At 34.8% G+C, this 20,995-nt stretch overlaps 1 protein-coding gene and 1 non-coding gene across 21 annotated transcripts in view; both read right to left on the bottom strand.

The window, feature by feature from the left end:
• Positions 1-1,017: 1,017 nt before the first annotated feature.
• LOC132860543 (U6atac minor spliceosomal RNA) lies at positions 1,018-1,145 on the bottom strand. The gene has a single exon (XR_009649854.1). It is a non-coding gene; the product is annotated as a U6atac minor spliceosomal RNA (small nuclear RNA).
• Positions 1,146-3,597: 2,452 nt separating this feature from the next.
• Positions 3,598-20,995, bottom strand: part of LOC132860507 (formin-binding protein 1) — a 77,451-nt gene continuing 60,053 nt past the window's right edge. For 5 of the 20 annotated variants that reach the window (XM_060891756.1, XM_060891751.1, XM_060891761.1 and 2 more), the window contains 9 exons: positions 16,373-16,387; positions 16,083-16,118; positions 14,040-14,149; positions 13,157-13,289; positions 12,942-13,069; positions 11,814-11,959; positions 11,360-11,518; positions 9,354-9,408; positions 3,598-8,021 (listed from right to left, as the gene is read on the bottom strand). In XM_060891756.1, coding sequence (XP_060747739.1) covers positions 9,389-9,408; positions 11,360-11,518; positions 11,814-11,959; positions 12,942-13,069; positions 13,157-13,289; positions 14,040-14,149; positions 16,083-16,118; positions 16,373-16,387 — 747 coding nt within the window. In that variant the 3' untranslated portion in view covers positions 3,598-8,021; positions 9,354-9,388. The remainder of the gene's footprint in view (positions 8,022-9,353; positions 9,409-11,359; positions 11,519-11,813; positions 11,960-12,941; positions 13,070-13,156; positions 13,290-14,039; positions 14,150-16,082; positions 16,119-16,372; positions 16,388-20,995) is intronic. The other 15 variants (XM_060891757.1, XM_060891763.1, XM_060891769.1 and 12 more) reach the window with 7 other exon arrangements.

Raw genomic sequence — 20,995 nt, 5'->3', positions numbered from 1 at the left:
GGATAAATACCACAAGGGGTGCATTTTCAGGTAGCTACAGTGTAGACTCTCATTCAGTTGTAGCCCTCATTCAATTATCCTTCCCAAGTGCTGGTTATTGTGATGGTCTTGTGAGTTGTGGAACAAGAACCCCGGGATTAATCCTCATGCATGGCACATTGGCATATGCTATATCCAGAATACGGTGGCATAATAATGCAATGGCTAGAGTTACTACTTTAAAGCTCCAGGATAGCTTTTCAATCATGATTACTTTTTGTTGTTTTACGTTTATATGAGCAAATGTGTGTATACATGGCACCCTGTGTCAGCTTGGTGCTTGTGCTCAGGGTTTCTAGGATCTGGGATAAGATTAACTAGAACCCTGAGCAGGATAAATCAGTGTTGGAAAAAGAATAAATAATTTAATTGACTGTACAAATGAAATGCTTCTCCCTCCAGGCATACAGTATAACAGATACTATTATACTATCATATGCATAAGGTTTATAGAGTGGCTAGTTAAAAAAAAAAAAAAAAAGAATCAGTGCAAAGATATGGATATGGGAAGAAAAATGGACTGAACTGTTAAAGAAATTAGCAAACATTTGTTTTTAAAATGATTTAGATCCCATTCAGGTTTAATCAAACAGCTAAAAGATGGATTTGTAATAATTTGTTCATGAAGAATATATGTTGAGTAAAATGTATTAGTTTATAATAACTAGATTTAATAAAAGCAGACCTTATATGTTCAATAAAATAAGGACAGTTGAAAGGTTATTGTTGAATTGTAATGTCATAAGAATTGAAATTCTCACAATAACTGAGAAAAATGAGTTTATTTACGTGTGTAAACGTGTTATTACGTCATGTTTTTGATGCTTTGCTGCCATCTATTGCCAGAGAGACAGCAGTGCACTGAAATCATATCATTACAATTTCTTACAAACCTTTGTCACTGGGAGGTTTACAGTTCTAAAACTCCTCACAGTTTGCATAAAAGTGTTTTATAAATAAAAACAAAGAGAAAAATATTTAAAAACATGGTTAGAGATGCCACGAAGTAGGTGGCAATGCCTTAACCGTATATGTGTTGAAGGCCACTAGGACCTCTTCCATCCTTGTCAAGGGGAGTGCTAACCTTCTCTCCTTTCATACAACACACTATCAATACGGTCGTGTCACAGTATATATCAGTTGTAATGGGAATACGTGTCCTGATGACGGTAGCTTTTTAAAGTATGAATAAAGCCATTATGGTTTAAGCCATATTAACAAATTTATTACATAAAATCAATTAATAGAAGAAAAATAATTATATGTGTCATATATAGAAGGATATTTTTATTTTTGTGCTAGCAAATAAACTATTCATGTGCCGCAATGCATTACTTATTTGCATAAAAAGGCCGTAAGCCAATCATATTTGAGAACGAGCATGACGTTCTGAATGTTTCCGGAAGTAAACCACTGTCCCAATGTGCGCTTTGAACACTCCCCTTTCTCCTTTAGGGTTTGCAGCCCTGTGGTGATTAAGTGGTTTGTAAAAATCGTTGAGTTTATTATAGTACCAAATGTTGACGCGTGTATCAATACATGTTCGAATATATACGTGTCGTATGTATACGACACTGCGAACTCTACATGCAGTCTGGTCAAGACTGAAAATAATAAATTCGTTCCAAGAAAATCCAATACTGTTTCAAACAGAACTGTTGATTCCGTGTTTACATGACACTTAAACCAGTAAATATCAGTTAAAGTAATAAAGTAAATGTCAGCTGTAAATAGTTATCGCACCATTTAAAGACCAAAATCTCTCTCTCTCTCTCTCTCTCTCTCTCTCTCTCTCTCTCTCTCTCTCTCTCACACACACACACACACCCCAAAACTGACATACTGTAAGAAAAAAACCTATGTCAGGGAGGCTGCCAAGAGCTGCAGGAAATACTGCTCACTCCCTGCATGTAACAGTCTCTTGTATTTCTCACCTTTCTGAGATATAGGGGTCTTACAAAAAGCATCTGAGCTCCTAAAAATTGTTCTTTATCTTCTTCATTCATTAGGCCTTTGTTAGAAAGCTGAAGGTGAAGACAAAAATCAGCTTCCAGTTTTCACCTTGAATGAATGGGAATTGCATATTCAGAGACCAGATCAAAATCCTCTTGATTTTATTCATTACAAAAACCTACACAATTGGTGTGTAAAATTTTTAGATCTACTATAGATGCCCAAAACAATTTTTATATAGACACAGAGTATATTGAAAATAGTATTGGTGACAAACTGCCAGGCTATGACACAATATTTATCTTTTTTTTTTTTTATGTCTGAACTTTTGAGAGTCACAAACAGCTGGAACCAAATTCCTTGTGTGCAATAAACCTGATTCTGAATCTGATTATGAATATTTTTTTAAACTTTGATTAAAAAAAAAAAAAAAATGATCTGGCACTCACAAATATGTACTGAAAATTATTTTGTCCACAACGTATTTGCTATGTTTCTTACTTGTAGCTGGTGGAAGCACATTACACAAATCAAACAAAGCAATTAAATTTACTGTTCAGCACCAATGACTGTTTTTTTTTTACTTTTTCCCTTACTGGACAGGCAACTGAAGTAAACCTATTCACAAAACATACACATATATTTTAATCAAGCAGTAATAAAGCTTTGTGGTATCTCAATTATGCATCCAGCATGAAGTCTTTATGCACATTTTGCAACAGTGATTGCAATCAGAAAACTGAAAATAAAATAAATGAAAATACATTTTCAATGTTTGTTTGTTTTGTGTGTGTGTGGCTTGTCAAGTTTTACAGAAGTGCACAAATCATAAGGATTTACACAGGCAAAATACTTATAGGCAACACCAATGCTATCTAATCTATGGCTTGGTGCTGAAATAAATCAGTAAATCTGTTCCTGATCCTCTAAAAAATGTGGCAGGCAGTTATTCTTAAAAAATAAGGGGTTGGGTTTTTGGGGTTGTTTATCTTTCCCTGTATGATGACCCAAACAAATATTTTTCAATTAATTATCATTACAAGCAAATGGAACAGTATATCAAAAAGGCAGGTTATTATGATGATTTTTCTGTCAGAGACGTTAATGTCATATTTTAAAACTCTAAACACTATTTTAAAATTAACTGGATCAAGCATTTAATAAATAAAACATTAAATGTTTTATATATTCATAACATCATTTTATATTATAAATTCTAATATTATTAGTACTAAAAATATACATTTTTTATTTTCAGAAATTATAATAATAATTTATAAATTATATAATAATTTTTACATAAATTATTTTCTTTAATGTACAAGTCCTAGTGTTATGGAAAATTGCCTTAAAACACAACTTCAACTTCACTACCTCACACAAATATTTCTTTGGAATAACTAGAATTCGCTATAGAGGAATAAATTTTATACTTTAGCCTTTATTTATAACTACATTGTATTTATGTAACTTTTTTATTAAGCTCTAATGCCTAGATTATCTGATAATAATATTATACGTCCTAACAGTAGGAAACATTTTTATTTAATCATAGGTGAATTTCATGTTATGTGTTTGTCTGTTAAGCACCAGGACATACATTCATGCATTTCCTGTGTATATTTAATTGGCACAGTGAACACAATATAAAGTATTCAGTTCTCTGAAATACAAGCTTAACAAACAGAAAACAAATGACAATGAAAAAGTGCAAAAAACAATTTGGAGACAGGATAGGGAAAATACTTGCTTAGCTGAGCAGAGAAAGTACAATTTCAGAATTTTTTTATTATTAGTTCAAAGCTTAAAAATAGATTTTTTTCTCTTTATTATTTTCATAGTCATTCTTATTTATAGATTTATGTGCATATTTACTGATTTGGAGCTGGTGTAACACTTTACAGCACAGCCAGGTGTGTATGTCTGTGTGTGTGTGTGTGTGTGTGTGTGTGTGTGCAGGTCTATGTATGTGAAACTGCAGTGAAACTGAATGTTTCAGAACAGTGAGATGTTTTCGGGCAGCATCAATATCTTCTTGCTTCATATTTACAGCTCTTTTTAGCAGAAATGTAGGTCAGTTTGTAAGAGATATTTAATGTAATGACAATGTAAAACAATAAAAAAAATGAAGCGAGAATTTTTTTTAACAGGTGTCCTGTTATAAATGGATGAAAACAAAAAAAAAATTTAATTTGTAGAAGAAGAATTTGCTAAAATAATAATAATAATAATAATCATAATCATCATCATCATCCATGGTAAGAAAGTTAAAAATCAAACAGTGAAAATCAATTATGTGCCAGCGTGAGTAGTCAAAGGAACTTCCTAAAACTAAACAATATTAAATTGATTCATTTTTTCTCCCTAAAAAACAAAAATAATGTTGTTAAATAAAAAAGTACAAATGTTTTAAACCATAGACATTAAGCCTAAGAAAGAAAATCACATATACCACAGAGGAAAACCATGGACACACATGAGGCGTGTTTTACCCATGATAATAGAGGTCTACTGGGGTTTTGTTGAAGAATTTACATAGTTGAAACTTTCATATATGTTTATTCTCTAAGAACAATCATATTTCCTGCTAGAGCTGTGCATACATGCGCTTTTCCACTGACACAACGCCCTCTGCTGCTCACAAGTGTCTGGACTGCCTACATGTCATAAAGGAACAATTCAGCCAAAACATTTTCAACAATGTTTTCTTGGTGTTACAATAGTAACTGAAGGAAGTTTACAGAAAACAGTTTATCATCATGCAAACTGCATGTGTTACTTTGCCTTAAAATACACTGCTAACTCAGCAATGAGATTTCTACATAAACATTTGCACAACTAAAACAGAATTATCCCTCATTAAGAATCTAGCAAGTTCTAAATTTCTGCATAAGAATCATCAATACACATATTTAATGGACCCTTCCCTTTAAAAAAGGTGATTTTAAAATAGTGTGGCTCTATTGCCCCAATTACATCCAAAAAATTAAATGGTTTAAAAATCCCTCATTATTCTGCTGCCATATTTCATCTAGTAGCATACTGCAGCCTGAATGACATGGACGCATGTAAGGCATGTGTCATTATTTGGCTGATAGTGGGTTGACTTCGTTGGAAAAGCCTTCAGTAGAAAGTCCTTGAGTGTAAATAGGGACACTACTCCTGCAATTGTAGAGTAGAGTTACTGGCAGAGATCAATTAAAAATAAAAAACCCATGCTGAGTACCCACTCATCACTTTCAGCAAAGAAGTTCCTGTGGTCCTTTAAACACAAAGTTGGATGTGCCAAATCTTCAAGCAAGGCATTTTCAACCATTGTCTACATCGTCTGTGATGTGTGTTTCAGTCTGTAGATTATATCATTTAATGAGTTTCTACATCTTTTGAACTCCTCAGCCTGCAATTACTGTCATTTATGCTGGTATTATTCCTAACAGCACACAACAGTATGGGAGCTCCTCATAATCAGTTTATCCATGCAACCTCTTTTCTAATACTTGGGGTTTTTGCATACTGTATTTATGGGCATGGGAGAAGATGTACAGAAAGTCCACACAGACAACAACCCAACCTCAAGGTAGAATCAGGGACTGTGGTGCTGAGAGGTAACATTGCTACCCTCTGCCCCACTATGCCATCATATAAAATGCAGAATATTTTAAACATGTTAAATTTTATTTTATGTTACATCAATTTAAAAATTATCTACTAAATCACTTCTAACATGTAATTTCAACATTCCACTTTTAAACAATAGGCCACACCACCTATTCGAGTCTGATTGTGTGATATCTGCTATAAAAGAAGTGACTATAGCTTCAAGATGACTGTTACTTCACCTTTTGCCAGTCCTAAAGCTCCCCATAAACTGCTTAAGCATGTCCCCATAAATAAGTACACAAAAAGAATTTCTCAGACAAAATGCTGTTGATGTTTGGCATATGAGAGACATTTTATACACTAAGGTTTTGCCTATTCCTTAAAAGGGATCACCATACAAATCATTTTGAAGCTTAAAAATAAGTATGACATCAGTATAACAGCCACAAATGTCTAAAGAACATAGTGCACTCACATTATCTTTGATGGTGTATCAAAGCTGAATATTTTACTAATTTAAACTTAAATTTCTTGAAAATGTTAGTTGTTGAACTAAGCCAGCATTAGTTTTGGTAAAAGCACTGGGTCAGTGGAAAAGCACAGTATAGCCCTGATATGGAATCAGCTCTATGTCTGGCCATATAATCATAATCAAAAGGCAAAAATTGTCAACAGCACATAAGCAACCACATAAGATGACTGACCTTCAGACAGGCTCAATAAATTCACATAACAAGATTGCAAAATGACCTGTTAACAAACTGTGCATGTAACCAAATGATTTCACAGTGCTTGCTTGTAGCTACTAGGGGTTGCAGGGCCATTATTTCTTGCTAGCTGATCAGTAAATTCATGACATACCTATTATAGCCTATAATATAACTACAGCTAAATGCTGAGAAACTAACAAACTGCATTTCAAATAACTGATAAATACAAGCTAGCTATTACATTTCCACTTTTTTTTAGGTTACACTGTTAAAGACTAAAAATAAATAAATCAGTGCAATAAATGTGCAAAAAATATGTGTATCATATTATACTATTTTGAGAATTATTTAAATGCACTTGTGTATAAATATTTGTTTCTGGAGAGCACACAGCCCAGAAGCTCATGTCCTTCAACAGTGAGTTCTTTATAGCTCAATGGAGGCTGATACGTCTACAGTAGCATCAGAAATTTTTTTCAAAACTGATAATGACCTGGCTGTTGAACATGAAGGCCTCAATAGAATCCAAACACAAGTGTTCCTCTGTCTGTTGGCATGCCCTAACAGGCTTTAAACTAGTCGAGAGAGACTGGAGAGTGATGTGTATCCCATGGCACTGATGTCTCGCTTTCATACAGCACTATTTACTATGCAAAAAAGCATGGATATCATTTATTCTTTATTTGCTTTAAATAAAAACAAAAATAATTGTGTGAGTAGGTCCCACTAACTTTTAACCATAAAAGTGATATGAAAATAATAATGTTTCATCAGTCTTTCACAATGTGTAAGCTGACGGTAGAATTTGCTTAGTCTAGTTTTTTTTCCGATTAACAAAGAACATTTAGCCTGCTTTCTTTTCTGTTGGCCTTATTTGTTTTTATTCTAATACTCTGACCTAACATCCCCAGTGCTGTGATTGTGAATCTATTGACAAATCTATGCAACCCCTAATAGCTACACACTGGCTAATAAAGCAACATAATACAGTGCTTGTTATAAAAATATTCTAAAAAAGAAACACAAAATAAAACTGTTGGTGCAACACATTGATGCAAATGAGCCAGAAAGGGATTTCCCAAAATGGACTGATTGTAAAAACATAAAGACTAAAAATGCATATAGAATATCTAATATAGGCATCTTTGTCCAATTCTATAGACACAAAATATCTCATTAACTGTGTGATGTCTGGAAAAGAAAAAAGATTGAAGGTAAACCGGTCACATGTTGAACAAGACTGAAATGAATGGTATGGCAGATGTGTCAGAGAGATTTACTGGACAAGACTAATGTTATCAGAGCTAATGTTTTAGCTGTGTCCATCTTTAGTATATGCTATCTAGCTCTGGCTCAATAGATGTAAATAAATGCAAGGTCATGTTGAATTAAATTGCTATTACGAGTGCCAGTAAGCTGCATAGCAAATAAGCAATATTTTTACATGTAGCCGCAGATTAAGAGTCAGATTACTTGTAACTCTTATTGGTTGTATGGGCATTCGGATCGGTTACTGTCTGCAGTAGATGCTCCACAGCCATCTATGTTTTTCTTCCAACATATTTTGTCCATCATCATCATCATCATCATCATCATCATCGTCGTCGTCGTCGTCGTCGTCATCGCCGGTGTCATCAGTTCACTCTCTCCTTTTTGGTAGAGTGGTGTTTACCAGTTTATGCAGTCACGTGCCGTGTGCCTTTTTCTCTCGTTAGGAATCTGCAGTTACAAACAGAGACAATTTTAGAAAGAAGACACACACTTACATAACCATCACATACAGCCTGTAGTTAGTATGTTAGTATGTAGTATGTATATCTTCTGACATGCTCTGAACTGTAAAGTTTAAGCCCTGTCAAGATCACCGTGGATCCGGATCTCAGAAACACTGGGTACAAGTTAAGAGAATTTACTGCCTACCAGTATGTTTTTGGACATCAGGAGTATGGGGAAAACAAATAAACATGGGGAAAACAAATAAAACTCCATGCAGACAGTAACCTGAGTGCCGGACGTTAGTTTTCCACTTAGTATTCTTAAATGGAACATTTGATGGAACAGTTATCAATTTTTGTGCCCTCTGCTGTCTATTGTATGCCCTAATGTGTGGCCAATTGCACAGAAATCTCCCTTTCATTCCTACTGACCCATCACTATTTGAGCTGAAACTAAGTCAGGCTCATAAGTTGTCTTTTAAGGAAAAGGAATTAAGCTGAGCAGCTGCGTTCTGTCTGGAGATGACTTCCAGCCTGGAAAAATGTAAACAGAAGCCTGAATCATCACACAGCAATATTGCCACGCAGATTTTTTATGGTATTTATGAAATCATATGAATAGAATAAGTGTAGAACTCTTACAAACTACATAATTATACATCTGAAATAGTTTGAAATTATATTCAATCGTGATGTTTATTCTGCTATTCTTCATATAACTTAGAAAACACTGAGATTTAAAGAGCCACCAATATTGTTATATGCTTTATTTGGACCAGACAGGAATAAATAAAGATAAACAGGGCCATTCTAAGTGCTTTCATATTGCTGCATCAGAACTGAAGGAATGTGGCATTGTGATTAGTGAGTTGAGGCACACAAATAGTGGTTATGAGCAAATGTATTGTATTTAACATTTGTGTGGCTTTTAGATTTCCAGGCTAGTTAAACTAAACTTAGTTCATCATGCGATGCAGCACTGTTTCTAAAAAAGCTAGTTTTTTACATCTTAGAAAAATTCACTGCCCAGCAATGGTTATTATAGTGTATGATAGTAAACACTCAGTTTATCATTCCTGTAAACTTAAATATCCTAAATATTATTTAAATAAACAAACTAGTAAACCAAACCAGAATTACTGCCTGAAAAACGAACTGATATTACTGAATTTATTTACAATTAGTTACTGCACAACATGAAATCTTTTATGACAAGTAGGATATTAAGTTTATGTTTATCACCCTCAGCCATGCATCAGATTATTGTCAGTATATCATGCACATTCAAATTCCATAAACCTGGCTCCCTCCCCAACACACAAACACACTCTCTCACCCTCTGGAATGAGTTGAATGCCCTGTTCACAACCTCTAATCCCACACATAAAGGCCTGTAAAGAAACAGACAATAAACTAGCTATAGATGTAGAGCGGATGTTTCCTCCTCCCACCCCAAGAATAAACCTGATAATGGGATATATGAAATATTTTTGCATTCATTTAGCAGATACAAAGCAACCAAAAGAATTTATCCCGAAAACAATGCCAGCATGTTCAGTACTGTGAGAAAGCATTTGACTCATTTTTTCTATTTTTGCTTATTTGTCACATTTATTTGTTTCAGATCTTTAAAAAAACAATCATTTACATTTTTTAAGTAATAAAATGTATCCAACACCAATTGGCCCTCTCCTAAAAGTAATTGCCCACTTTTGTTACTAAATTGGAAATATTATATTAGATTAATTAGTTAAAAGAAATACCAGAAGATACAAACTCCATATCCATACATATGGACAGCACTACAAATAAATTTGTAAAGCTTCAGGACACCAGTGAGAGTCATTACCTCCACTTACGACCTGGTAAATCTTTCCAGAAGTTACCGGCCTACCAAAATTCCTCTAAGAACTCATTGATGATTGTTCCAGGAAGTAAAAAAAACTGCAGGCATATAATGTTAACATTAGCATGATTGTATCATTAGAAATATACTGGGGTATCCATAGGAAAGCTGCAACCACAGCAGCCACTGACCATGAGAAAGGCTTATCTCACATTCTCCAATAAATAATTTGATCACCCAAAATAGGTCACTGAAACACTTTCACATAGTGCCATTTGACTGAAGTCACATGACTGTGCAATACCCCAAATAATAATCATCACATACTATACATATGGGTATTCAACTTGTGGCCCATGGGCCAAATCCGAGGTAATTTGTTCTGGCCCCTCAAGTAGCCTAGCGTGAAAAAGACATCTGTATAATAAATGCACGGATCCGGCTTACAGGACAGGACAATGAGAACTTTTGTTAGTATCATGTCTTCTGGTCATTTCTTCCAAAAAAAACCACGGGAAATTCAGTGAAACAACATTAACCCTGCTCTACTACCCTAGCTCTACTTACACGAGCAAATCAACATACTCACACATGATTGTCATTAAAACGCTCATCCCTTACATCCCAGCACCTGCACCACTGCATGTGTATTGTGCTGACAACATATACAGCCGATTTCACTGCTCTTGCTAAATCTAAAAAAATGTCATTTCTGTCATTAGAAGGCAGCTTTAATGTTTGCCAGTTTTGAGGTGGCTGTTTTCTAAATAGTCATACTAAAATAATTTATTTTGAATCAATATTTATTTTCCATATTGTGATCTTATGTATTATGTGCACTTAGTTTTCAGTTAAATTTGTTCAGTTCTAAATGAGTGTAAAATTCTAAATGAAAAAGTGTACTTAGGCACCGTACTGTACAATGCACGGATGTTATGTAGTTTCAAAATACAATAAGAGCATGTTTGAAAAAAGTTTACATGATGTCTTGCGGTGCAAAAATACAACATATTAGCTCCTATACTGTCAAGACATCATGTCAAGACAAACTAATTGAATAGCTCTGCTATACCTGTATGTACAGTATAAGTCATTCTGAGCAAAAATCACATGTACAAGAAACAATGATTCTGTAGAGGGCAGATTATGAGTCAAACTTTTAACCATTTATTCAATTTTCTTGCATGAGTACCCTTCACAATATACACCCAATACACACAGTCATTTTATCATTAAGCTGATTACATATTATTGAATCTAATAATACAGCAGTAAACAGCAGCATATGATGCCATAACTTGTCATCCATCAGATACTTATTACATTTTAAATACATTTTTAGTGCAAACCTTTTATTTTTCCATCAGTAGAATGGACACTTCTCTCTACCCGTTTCTACCCGTTGCACAAGAAAGCTTCAGGTACTGTATAATTTTTTCTACCTATTTTCCAAAATAGCTATTACTAAACCTACAGTACTATACAGCTTTGTGTACCTTTGGCATTGGAGTCGAGGAAAACCTCTATGTAGGATGAGGGCACATAGCCCTCCTCTTCCTCATTCCTCCGGACACGCGTCCAGCCATCTCCTTTGTCCTCCTCGATCACAAAAAGCACCTCTCCTTCTGCTAACGCCAGTGTTCCCTCATTATTTCCTAAAGAGAGCAGAACGACACAAAGTAATACAGACAGAGAGAGAGAGAGAGAGAGAGAGAGAAATAATAATGCCTCAAAGAAATACACAGCAAATAAATATACTGTACTTCAAATAAACATTATATCATATATACTATTATTGTTAGTTTTTATTGTGAATTTACAATGTTGTTGGAGTTTTCAGCTGAGAGATTTTTTTAATTTTATGCTAAATGGTCACAATTCTAACCACACCTGACTAACATTAGCATTTAAATAAATGCATGATTGTGTGTGTGTGAGTGTGTGTGGTACCTTCAAACGGGTAGAGTGCTTTGCAGGTACCAATGGTAGGCAGCATTTCTTCCTCAGGATCATCAAACTCGTCAAACTCTGGATCAGTCTGAACCTTTGTCTGGACTTCAGAGCTCTGCTCCTCAGTGTAACTACCATCGGGACTGCTCCATCACACACACACACACACACACACACACACACACACACACACACACACAAACACAAACTATAGCAGAAGCACTTTTCACCATTTTATCGGATATTCATCAAGTCATTATATAACATTAATATATAAAATGAATAACACCTGCAATAAGGGAACATTTTGAGCTTACATGCTAACATGCTTACATGTTTTTTTCCAAAACATTCTAAGCAGTAATAACGTCCCTGTGATATACTGCAGCAAAGCATCCTCAAACCATAACACTTCCACCTCCATGTTCCACAGTTAGTATGGAGTTATTTTGGTTCTTTTGGTTTATTCCAAACAGGCCCTCTGTTATGGTCTCCAAATAATTCAATTTTTGACTCATCTGTCCAAAGAATAGCAGTTGTATCAAATATCCTCCACTTGTAAATGATTTTCAGATAGTGGAATGACTGATTACAAATTATTTATATCCCTTAGCAGACTCATCATAAGCATCAATAATCTTCTTTCAAAATTTCTTTAAAATTTAGTTGAATTCTAGAGACTGAGATGATCATTACAGAGCACTGTGTTTCAACAATAATGCCTGTCTTTATTTGCATATACAGTACCATTTGCATTTAACTTTACCTGATTTAATGAAGTATGCCAAAAATTCTATATTGCCACATTTTATTTTACTGATTTTGCTGCTTTTTCGTGAGCACTGAGATGCTTAAGCGTGAGATGGGGTGAGGATGAAATGTATACATTCTCAGGAGGTATAGCTGGTGGAGCTGGAATAGAGCTTGAAATACAAATGCAACTGTCTTTATTTTTAAAGTTAAAATCCAAACCATAGTCAAAGTGATCAAGACCAAACATTCACTTGTATTTAAATGTGGAGTGGCTGGTATAGTACTGTGTGTGTGTGTGTGTGTGTGTGTGTGTGTGTGTGTGTGTGTGTGTGTGTGTGTGTGTGGGTGGGTGTGTGTGTGAATGTGTGTGTATACCTTTCACGGTCCTGAGCACAGTTGTTGTTGGATGTTGTAGTACTATTTTGACTTTCGTACACAATACTTTGTCTCTGAGTCGATTCACTTCTCGCTGGCATTCTGCCCTCAACTTCTGCCAGCCAGCCCTGCAGTGTACACACATACAAACAGGGCACATATGTAGTTATGTTTGTACTTGGGTTATACATAGGAATATATATTCAAACACACACCTCAAACTTCTGTAGCTCGGCCTGTAGTTTATCAACGTGATGTCCAATCTCTGCAAGTCGTGGATCAACGCTGCTTGGATCCCCCATCTGGGGGTTCTTCACATACACATCCTTCATTTTAGTCAATGCATCTCTGAGAAACACACAAACACACACACACACACACACACACACACACACACACACAAACACACACAAAATCAGATCTTTGCACTGACATTATATGAACATGCATACAGACTGACATGAAAAAGTGGACCAAAAATGATGGCTATAGCTATAATTTTGGCAAACCAGTTTTTACTTATTTATAAATATGTCTATATTGCCTCTATGGCCAGGTACCAAAGGAGTAAAACTGGCCTACACAAGCCACTAGTGGGTGACTCTGAGCTCATGTATGCAGAAGATTGCAGACAGTGGTTTCCTACAAGTATATTATTCTATATTCTACCCTGTAGAGTAGCATACTGTAGTGAAGGTTTCACTTCAGGTGTATCTTTGATTTCTAGGACTTCTAGAATTGAAAGGAATGTATATAATATATATCATTAGGAATACATTATAGTGGTAAACATTACAATAACTTATGCTGTAATATATTTACACATGTAAACCATAATATGAAACAGATACAATTGCTTGTCACTGCAATCAATATGTATACATTATACTATATATTATACAATTAATTTGAACATGAAAACTAATAATCTTAATAAAACTAAATAAATTTAATAATCTTATTTATTTATAATTATATTTTGATGTTCATATCTTTTGATAACTACATAAACTGTAATATATTGTTATGTGCTGCAGTATCAGAACACAACCCTGTTAATTTTATATGTTTTATAAGTGTGTGTATGTATTTCTGTACTTCTGATCCAGCTCTTTCTGTATGTCTTTATTAATGTCGTCGATCTTTGCTTGTAGTTTCTTTCTCCTCTGTTCTGGGGGCAAGTGACTGAAATCCTCTGGATTCGCACCCTGAAAGCAAGAGAGAAGGAAAGAGAGAAAGAGATGGTTAAAATCTTTCTGCAAATATGATGGGGATTTAAATAAGCTGTAGGTTTTAAAGGTCTGACTGAGGTATGCAGATTTTTAATTGATGCTTTTCCTTCTTATTTTAAATATTAATGTTTGGATTTGGGATTAGGGGTGTTTTTATGGAGAATTTGAGCCAGACCGTTTTGCAACCTTTTAAGTAGGTAAATTCCTGCTTCTTGCACTGAAGTACTGATCTCTAGGTTTGTTGAGTCATCCTCTGTGTTTTCCATCACATCATTCAGGAGGCTGTATTTTTTTTTTTTTTCAGATGTATATAATCTGCACTGGCTGCATGCTTACGAAGACAAAATATATGACAATGTACAGTATGTTGTATAGGTCTTGTGATAAGGTTGAATACTCCTGTAAAGTGGAAGTTTTGCCAACAGTGACAGAGCATCCTATAATTTCCTCATTTGGTCTGAAATATTTCTTTCACAGAATGTACAGATGAACCCCAGTAAGACGCTTGCCACCATACATTTTGTTATCAAATTATACAAGTAAAATTACTGTATTTCTACAACCTTTGGCTAATATCCCTTTCAGCTGTTTTGACTTTTGAAACCCCATTTGAAAGGTAACATTTTATATACATGTTTTAGTGAAAAGGTTTTAAAGACAATAGATTGATATTTATTTAAACCCAATCCACCATAATAACATTATTATATGTTGCTATAAGATTGCTGCTATAAGATTTTCATTGGCACAATCAAAATTTGGTAATTAACTGGGACATTTAACATGGATGTGCCTAATCCAATCCTTGTTTGCACTCAGCTGCTGTTTTTGTGTTGAGAAATGAATGTACTTGTGCTAATGTGTAGTATGCAGTGCAAACATTCAGAATAGAGTGTGGTCTCTGGACATCTCTGCTATTCCAGCTACATATATGTTATACTAGGGGTTTCAAACCTAACCCCCTTTCCTTAGTCCAGCATGCAAAATTTCCCCACAAACAAACATTAAAACCAGTATGCATGCAAAAAATCAAAAATAAATCTTAAATAAACTTCATCATCCCAAAAAACACATGCAAATGAAAATGTAAAGCATGCATCTGTATCTTTCAGTCATGTTGAATTACTTTTAATTTTATATACAAGTGGCAATGTATATTTATATAATTTTTTACCAAATTAATAAATAAATGAATCCATATGATATATCAATATTGCACCTAGAAGAATTTACTTAAATATATATATAGTTTAGGAGATTTGCCTTTTTAATATCTCTGGTTATTATTAATGGAATTTATTGTATCTGAGATTTCAACAATGAATTCTGATGTAATTAGTTCACATAACATTGTGAACGGAAAAGTACATGCTGAATGAATAACATTATTAACTGTATGAATAACATTATAAGTTCTATTGCTAAAAATGATGACAGTTAAACTGCACACTAATATTTACAGAATTAAGTGAAGGTGTGTTTTGGGCAGAACCCAACAAAATAATCCCAGGACACAAAATGTGTGCTCGGATATGAAGTTCACAGGATCAAACAAAAGGCCACAATAATTAAAGTGAAAGCTTACACAGGATGTGGCAAGGGTACAGCGCTGAGTGATGCATTTATCTATTCATTAATTTTTAGTAAATGCATTTAAGTTACCCTGGCCATGATCACTGTGGTTCAAATGCCTTTTCTGTTCATATTATGTCAAACAGAGACAACTAGGTTGATCTGAAAATATACTCATGTACACAAAATAATAATTATGAAATAAGGCAAAGGTGAAAAGAAAACATTTGTTATTTAACCATTAGATGAAATTACGTTATGATGTTATTGATGCCTAACTAAACGATTCAACAGACAAGCAAGTAGACAAGAGGAACGGTGTTGGGTTTCGGATCACCTCAATTAGGTTCCGCACGTGTGCATTGAGTGAGATCTAAACAGAGGGATGGCCACCACAGACACAGTAAGACAGACAAAACAAAAACAAAAGCAAACAAACATAAGACACCACATTTGTGTACTTATTAAAAAAAAGTTAAAATATATCAAATGATTAAAATACAAATGACTTAAAGCAAAAAAATCAATAACAACACAGGGTGTCATTAGTGAAACGGTTTGGTGGGTTATAATGTTGAACATGCTACTGTCATGCCAATAAAGTCATGCGTTTTTCAACATGCTTACCAGCTTGAGAGAGAGCTTCTCGGGGAGAAGAGAGATAATGAGGAAGAAAGGAGAAGAGAAAGAAAAAACAATATCAGAGGAGCCATATTGCTACACTGCACACACATACTGTACACGTGTGAGCGCACACACACATAGTCTAAGTTGGGTGATGGTGTCACTGGTGAAGGTCACTACTTAAAGTTCAAAAAGTGCCATTATTTCAGTGGTTGCATGTGTTTATTTCCAGGGATAAACAGACAACTACTGTTGTCTAGTGGAGTGACTTCTAAATCTCGGTTCTTTACCGAGTGATTTCTTTCTTTAGAGATTTAGAAAAAGCTGTTTCTGATGAATAAGAAACAACAGTAGAGTAGGCAATGCGAATCATCTTTAGATATTTCAAATTAAATTAATCTCAGTACTTCAATTATGCATGAACACCAAAAGCAAAATATTTCAAATGCTACTCGGGCCATGACACCACATTTGATGTTTGCACATCTGGTGACAACAAGCTAAACATGTCTATGTTGTAGACTGCTGTAATGCTCAGCAACATTCCAAAGATTCCACACTGTTCAAATTCAAACACATCTGAGAGCTACATATCCTGTCCTTTGACAAAATGTGATCAGAGCAGATGAGCTAATGTAAAATACAAATGCATTAGAATAATAATTTTAGCATGTGGTGTGCAGTTATTTTAGGGAAATAATAAAATATGCAGTAATACGATTACAAACGTGATTAGTTTTTCAATATAATGATGTGTTTTATTCTGCTTAGGCCAAAACAATTTAATTATTAACTAAAGAACAAAACATAAGGCTTCGGTGTGAAATGTTAAATGAACATCTTTACAACTGAATGCTAAATGCTGTATAAACAACTCCTCACTGGAAATTACATATCCTAAACTACATTACACCTAAATTAGTTTACATATACTAAATCCATTTGAATATATGTCTCTGACTTTTTTTTTTATATAGAAAACAAAGCAACACATGCTGACCAATCAGAACAGAGAATTCAGGAGCACTTTAGTATAATTAATCAATAATGCAATTATACTGACATTACACTCCCTGACAAAAGTCTTGTCACCTATCCAAGTTGCAGGAACAACAAATAATAACTTGACTTCTAGTTGATCATTTGGAATCAGAAGTGGCTTATATGAAAGGCAGAGGCCTCTAGATTAAGCTTATTTTACCGAAATAAAATATTATCATGCCTTGATTTTTAATTATTTAATTAGGACAGAAAGGTCAGACTTTGCTTAGACAAAAGTCTTTTTCACATCTTTAAAGGATTCAACCAATCACAGATGAGAGCGTCACCTGTGAGAAATACTGTAATTAACACATTCCCAGGCGTGTAGAAGAAGAACTCCAGCACACCCGACCTTCATTTGAAATGCATGCTGACCTCTGACAGCATATCAAAGATTCAATCACAGACCAAAGTGCTGATCATCACGAGCCTGAAGACCAAGTCTCCTGTCTCCTGCTACATCTTTAATGTATCTAAACATCAAGTGGAGAGGATAAGAAAAAGATTTGAAGAAACCGGTGAAGTTCATGACTGGCCCAGATCAGGCAGACCCCGTAAGACAACAGTTCGACAGGACCGTTTGTTGTTTTAACTGCAGCAGAGCTACATAACAACGGGTCACCAGAAACCAGCATTAAACAGAAGACAACTAAAAAATCATGTTGCATTTGCCAAGGCCTACAGCTTGCAGGAAGGATGGACTGTGGAAAAGTGGCAGAAGGTTGATTTTTCCGATTAATCATGTATTGAACTGCATCCCAACCATAGCAAATACTGCAGAAGACCTATTGGAACCCGCATGGACCCAAGATTCACACAGAAAACGGTCAAGTTCAGTGGAGGAAAAATCATGGTATGGGGTTACATTCAGTATGGGGGCATGCGAGAGATGTGCAGAGTGGATGGCAACATCAACAGCCTGAGGTATCAAGACATTCTTGCTGCCCATTACATAGCACAGGAAAGGGCAAATTCATCAGCAGGATGGAGCTCCTTCTCATACTTCAGCCTCCACATCAAAGTTCCTGAAAGCAAAGAAGGTCAAGATGCTCCAGGATTAGCCAGCCCAGTCACCAGACATGAACATTATTGAGCATGTCTGGGGTAAGATGAAGGAGGAGACATTGAAGATGAACTCTGGGAGTCCTGCAAGAATGCTTTCTTTGCCATTCCGGATGACTTTATTAATAAGTTATTTGAGTCATAGCCGGATGCAGTCCTCCAAGCTCATGAAAGTCATACACAATATTAATTCTTTTTCCACGGTACCATGACTTTATGTTCTGTACTGTACAATATTTCTGTTAAGTGACAAGACTTTTGTCTAAGCAAAGTCTGACCTTTCTTCCCTAATTAAATAATTAAAAATCAAGGTATGATAAGATTTTATTTTGGTAAAATAAATGTAATCTAGAGGCCTTTGCCTTTCATATAAGACACTTCTTATTCCAAATGATCAGCTAGAAGTCAAGTTATTATTTGTTGTTCCTAAAACTTGGATAGGTAACAAGACTTTTGTCAGGGAGTATATATGCATTTACAGCATTTGGCAGACACTCTTATCCAAAGTGACTTACATTTATCTCATTTATACAGGTGAGCAATTGTATTGGGTAAAGGGCCTTGCTCAAGGGCCCAGCAGTGGCAGTTTAATCGAATACACAACGATTCGAATTCACACCGACCACTACGCTACAACATCCCCAACATATATGCTAATATTCAGTCTAACTTCACAATTCTGAGTGTGATATTGGTTTTATTTAACAGTTCTATAAACAGAAAAGAATATCGAGTAACATTACAGAGGCAACATGGCCAAAGGTTTTGTTCATTTTTGCTGAAGGATCAGATCCCAAAAAAGCCACATCCACTTCAGCCAGCATGTCTAGCATTGTGAGCTAGCCTCATTTGAAATGAATGAAATGAGGCTAGCTCACAATGCTAGACATGCTGGCTGAAATGCATGTGGCTTTTTTGGGATCTGATCCTTCAGCAAAAATTACATTTTGATGAGTGAATGAGCATTCAAGAAGCCCATTAACAAAGAATCACATTTTTATTTGCACTGTCTGATTTGTAGTGAACTTCAACAGATTTATAGGAAAGAAAATAAAAATGTATATTTTTGATGCTTAATGATAACAAAAAGGTAGGGCTCTAAAGCACTAGCCAGACAATGGTTAAGAAAGGAAGCACAGCTAGAATAAAAGAGGAAATAGATAATGACAGAAAAGAACGGAATAAAGACAGTAGAAAGAGAACAATAGCAGGGCACAGTCAAAATCCTGGTGATATACACATGATTATGAAAAATGGCTATTTCCTATCATTGAGACTGCTGTTTATTTTCATACCATGTACATTCATATCTGTAATACACTGTGGGAAATCCTTAATACACTTTGGCACAATAACACAAGAGAGATATTTTTATGAGTAGCACACTAGTACACTAGTATAAAGAAAGACTTTCTTTGAATTACAAGGCCAGAAATTGTTTGAAAATGGTTAAAATGGAAAATGAAGCTGGAAAGTCAATAAAGACTAAAGACCATGTGATGAAAAGTAAAGTACTGTAAATAACTTATTCTGAAGAAGTGTTGACATTGCATATGTGTTCTATACTAAATAGCTAAAACTAGTTATATAAAGAGTTTATAAATGATATCCTGTTGCAGTTCAACTATTTAACATAATAGCAAAATGCACGAAACATTTGTAAGAAAACATTTTGTCTATGACATAATTATGCACTTGGACATTCTCCCACTGGGGAAAGCATGTATATTTTATGAAGGATAATCATTCCAAACATAGCTATAAGATTATGACCTGAATGCTACAACGCTTTGGTCTTTGAGCTCATCCCAGTCGACATTAGTGATCAAGACACACTTTGATGAAAACTTTACACACACTAACATAATGTGTGACATGACACATATTTTTGTATGCAGTAAGCACACACACACACACACACATATATTGAAGCTACATGATGGAATTCCAGCTGTGATTTTCATGACATCAAGAAGGCACAGGGGTAAATTCTCAGACATAATCCACATATACAATACCAATAGGATCAAAGTTCACATAGTGCTTGCCTGGTCTTATAATGTACTGATTCGTTTTAGAAATAGCACTTGTGACACAAGCTGATTTCATTAAAGTTTATCAAAGACAGACAATAACCTCATTTAGTAAATAAACAAAAACATGTTCATCACTGTCTTATTGTGTGTTTGTTTAAAGTAAAATATATTAAAAAACTAAATGAGGTTATGTCTGTAGTTCACTCTTATGTATTTACTTACAACTATAAATTCATTAGAGACACACACACCCTTCTACTCATTCTCATGTAATATTCTCACCAAGACATTTTAGCCTTGGCTGAATAATAGAAACACTCTCACATACTTATACAAACATACCTACACACACACTTACGACATATTGCCTGGCCTCAAAAGCATAAGTAGGCCGGCCAAGAGTCCTCTTCATCAGCTCTTTATCATAGTGAAGGGACTGTGGAGACTGCAGCAAGGAAGATATTCTTATCAAATCACTGAGTGTTCT

The sequence above is a fragment of the Tachysurus vachellii genome, chromosome 17 (assembly GCF_030014155.1).
Source record: "Tachysurus vachellii isolate PV-2020 chromosome 17, HZAU_Pvac_v1, whole genome shotgun sequence".
Taxonomy (NCBI): domain Eukaryota; kingdom Metazoa; phylum Chordata; class Actinopteri; order Siluriformes; family Bagridae; genus Tachysurus; species Tachysurus vachellii.
Note: the sequence above shows the minus strand (reverse complement) of the source record. Positions and strands in the feature narration are given on the sequence as shown.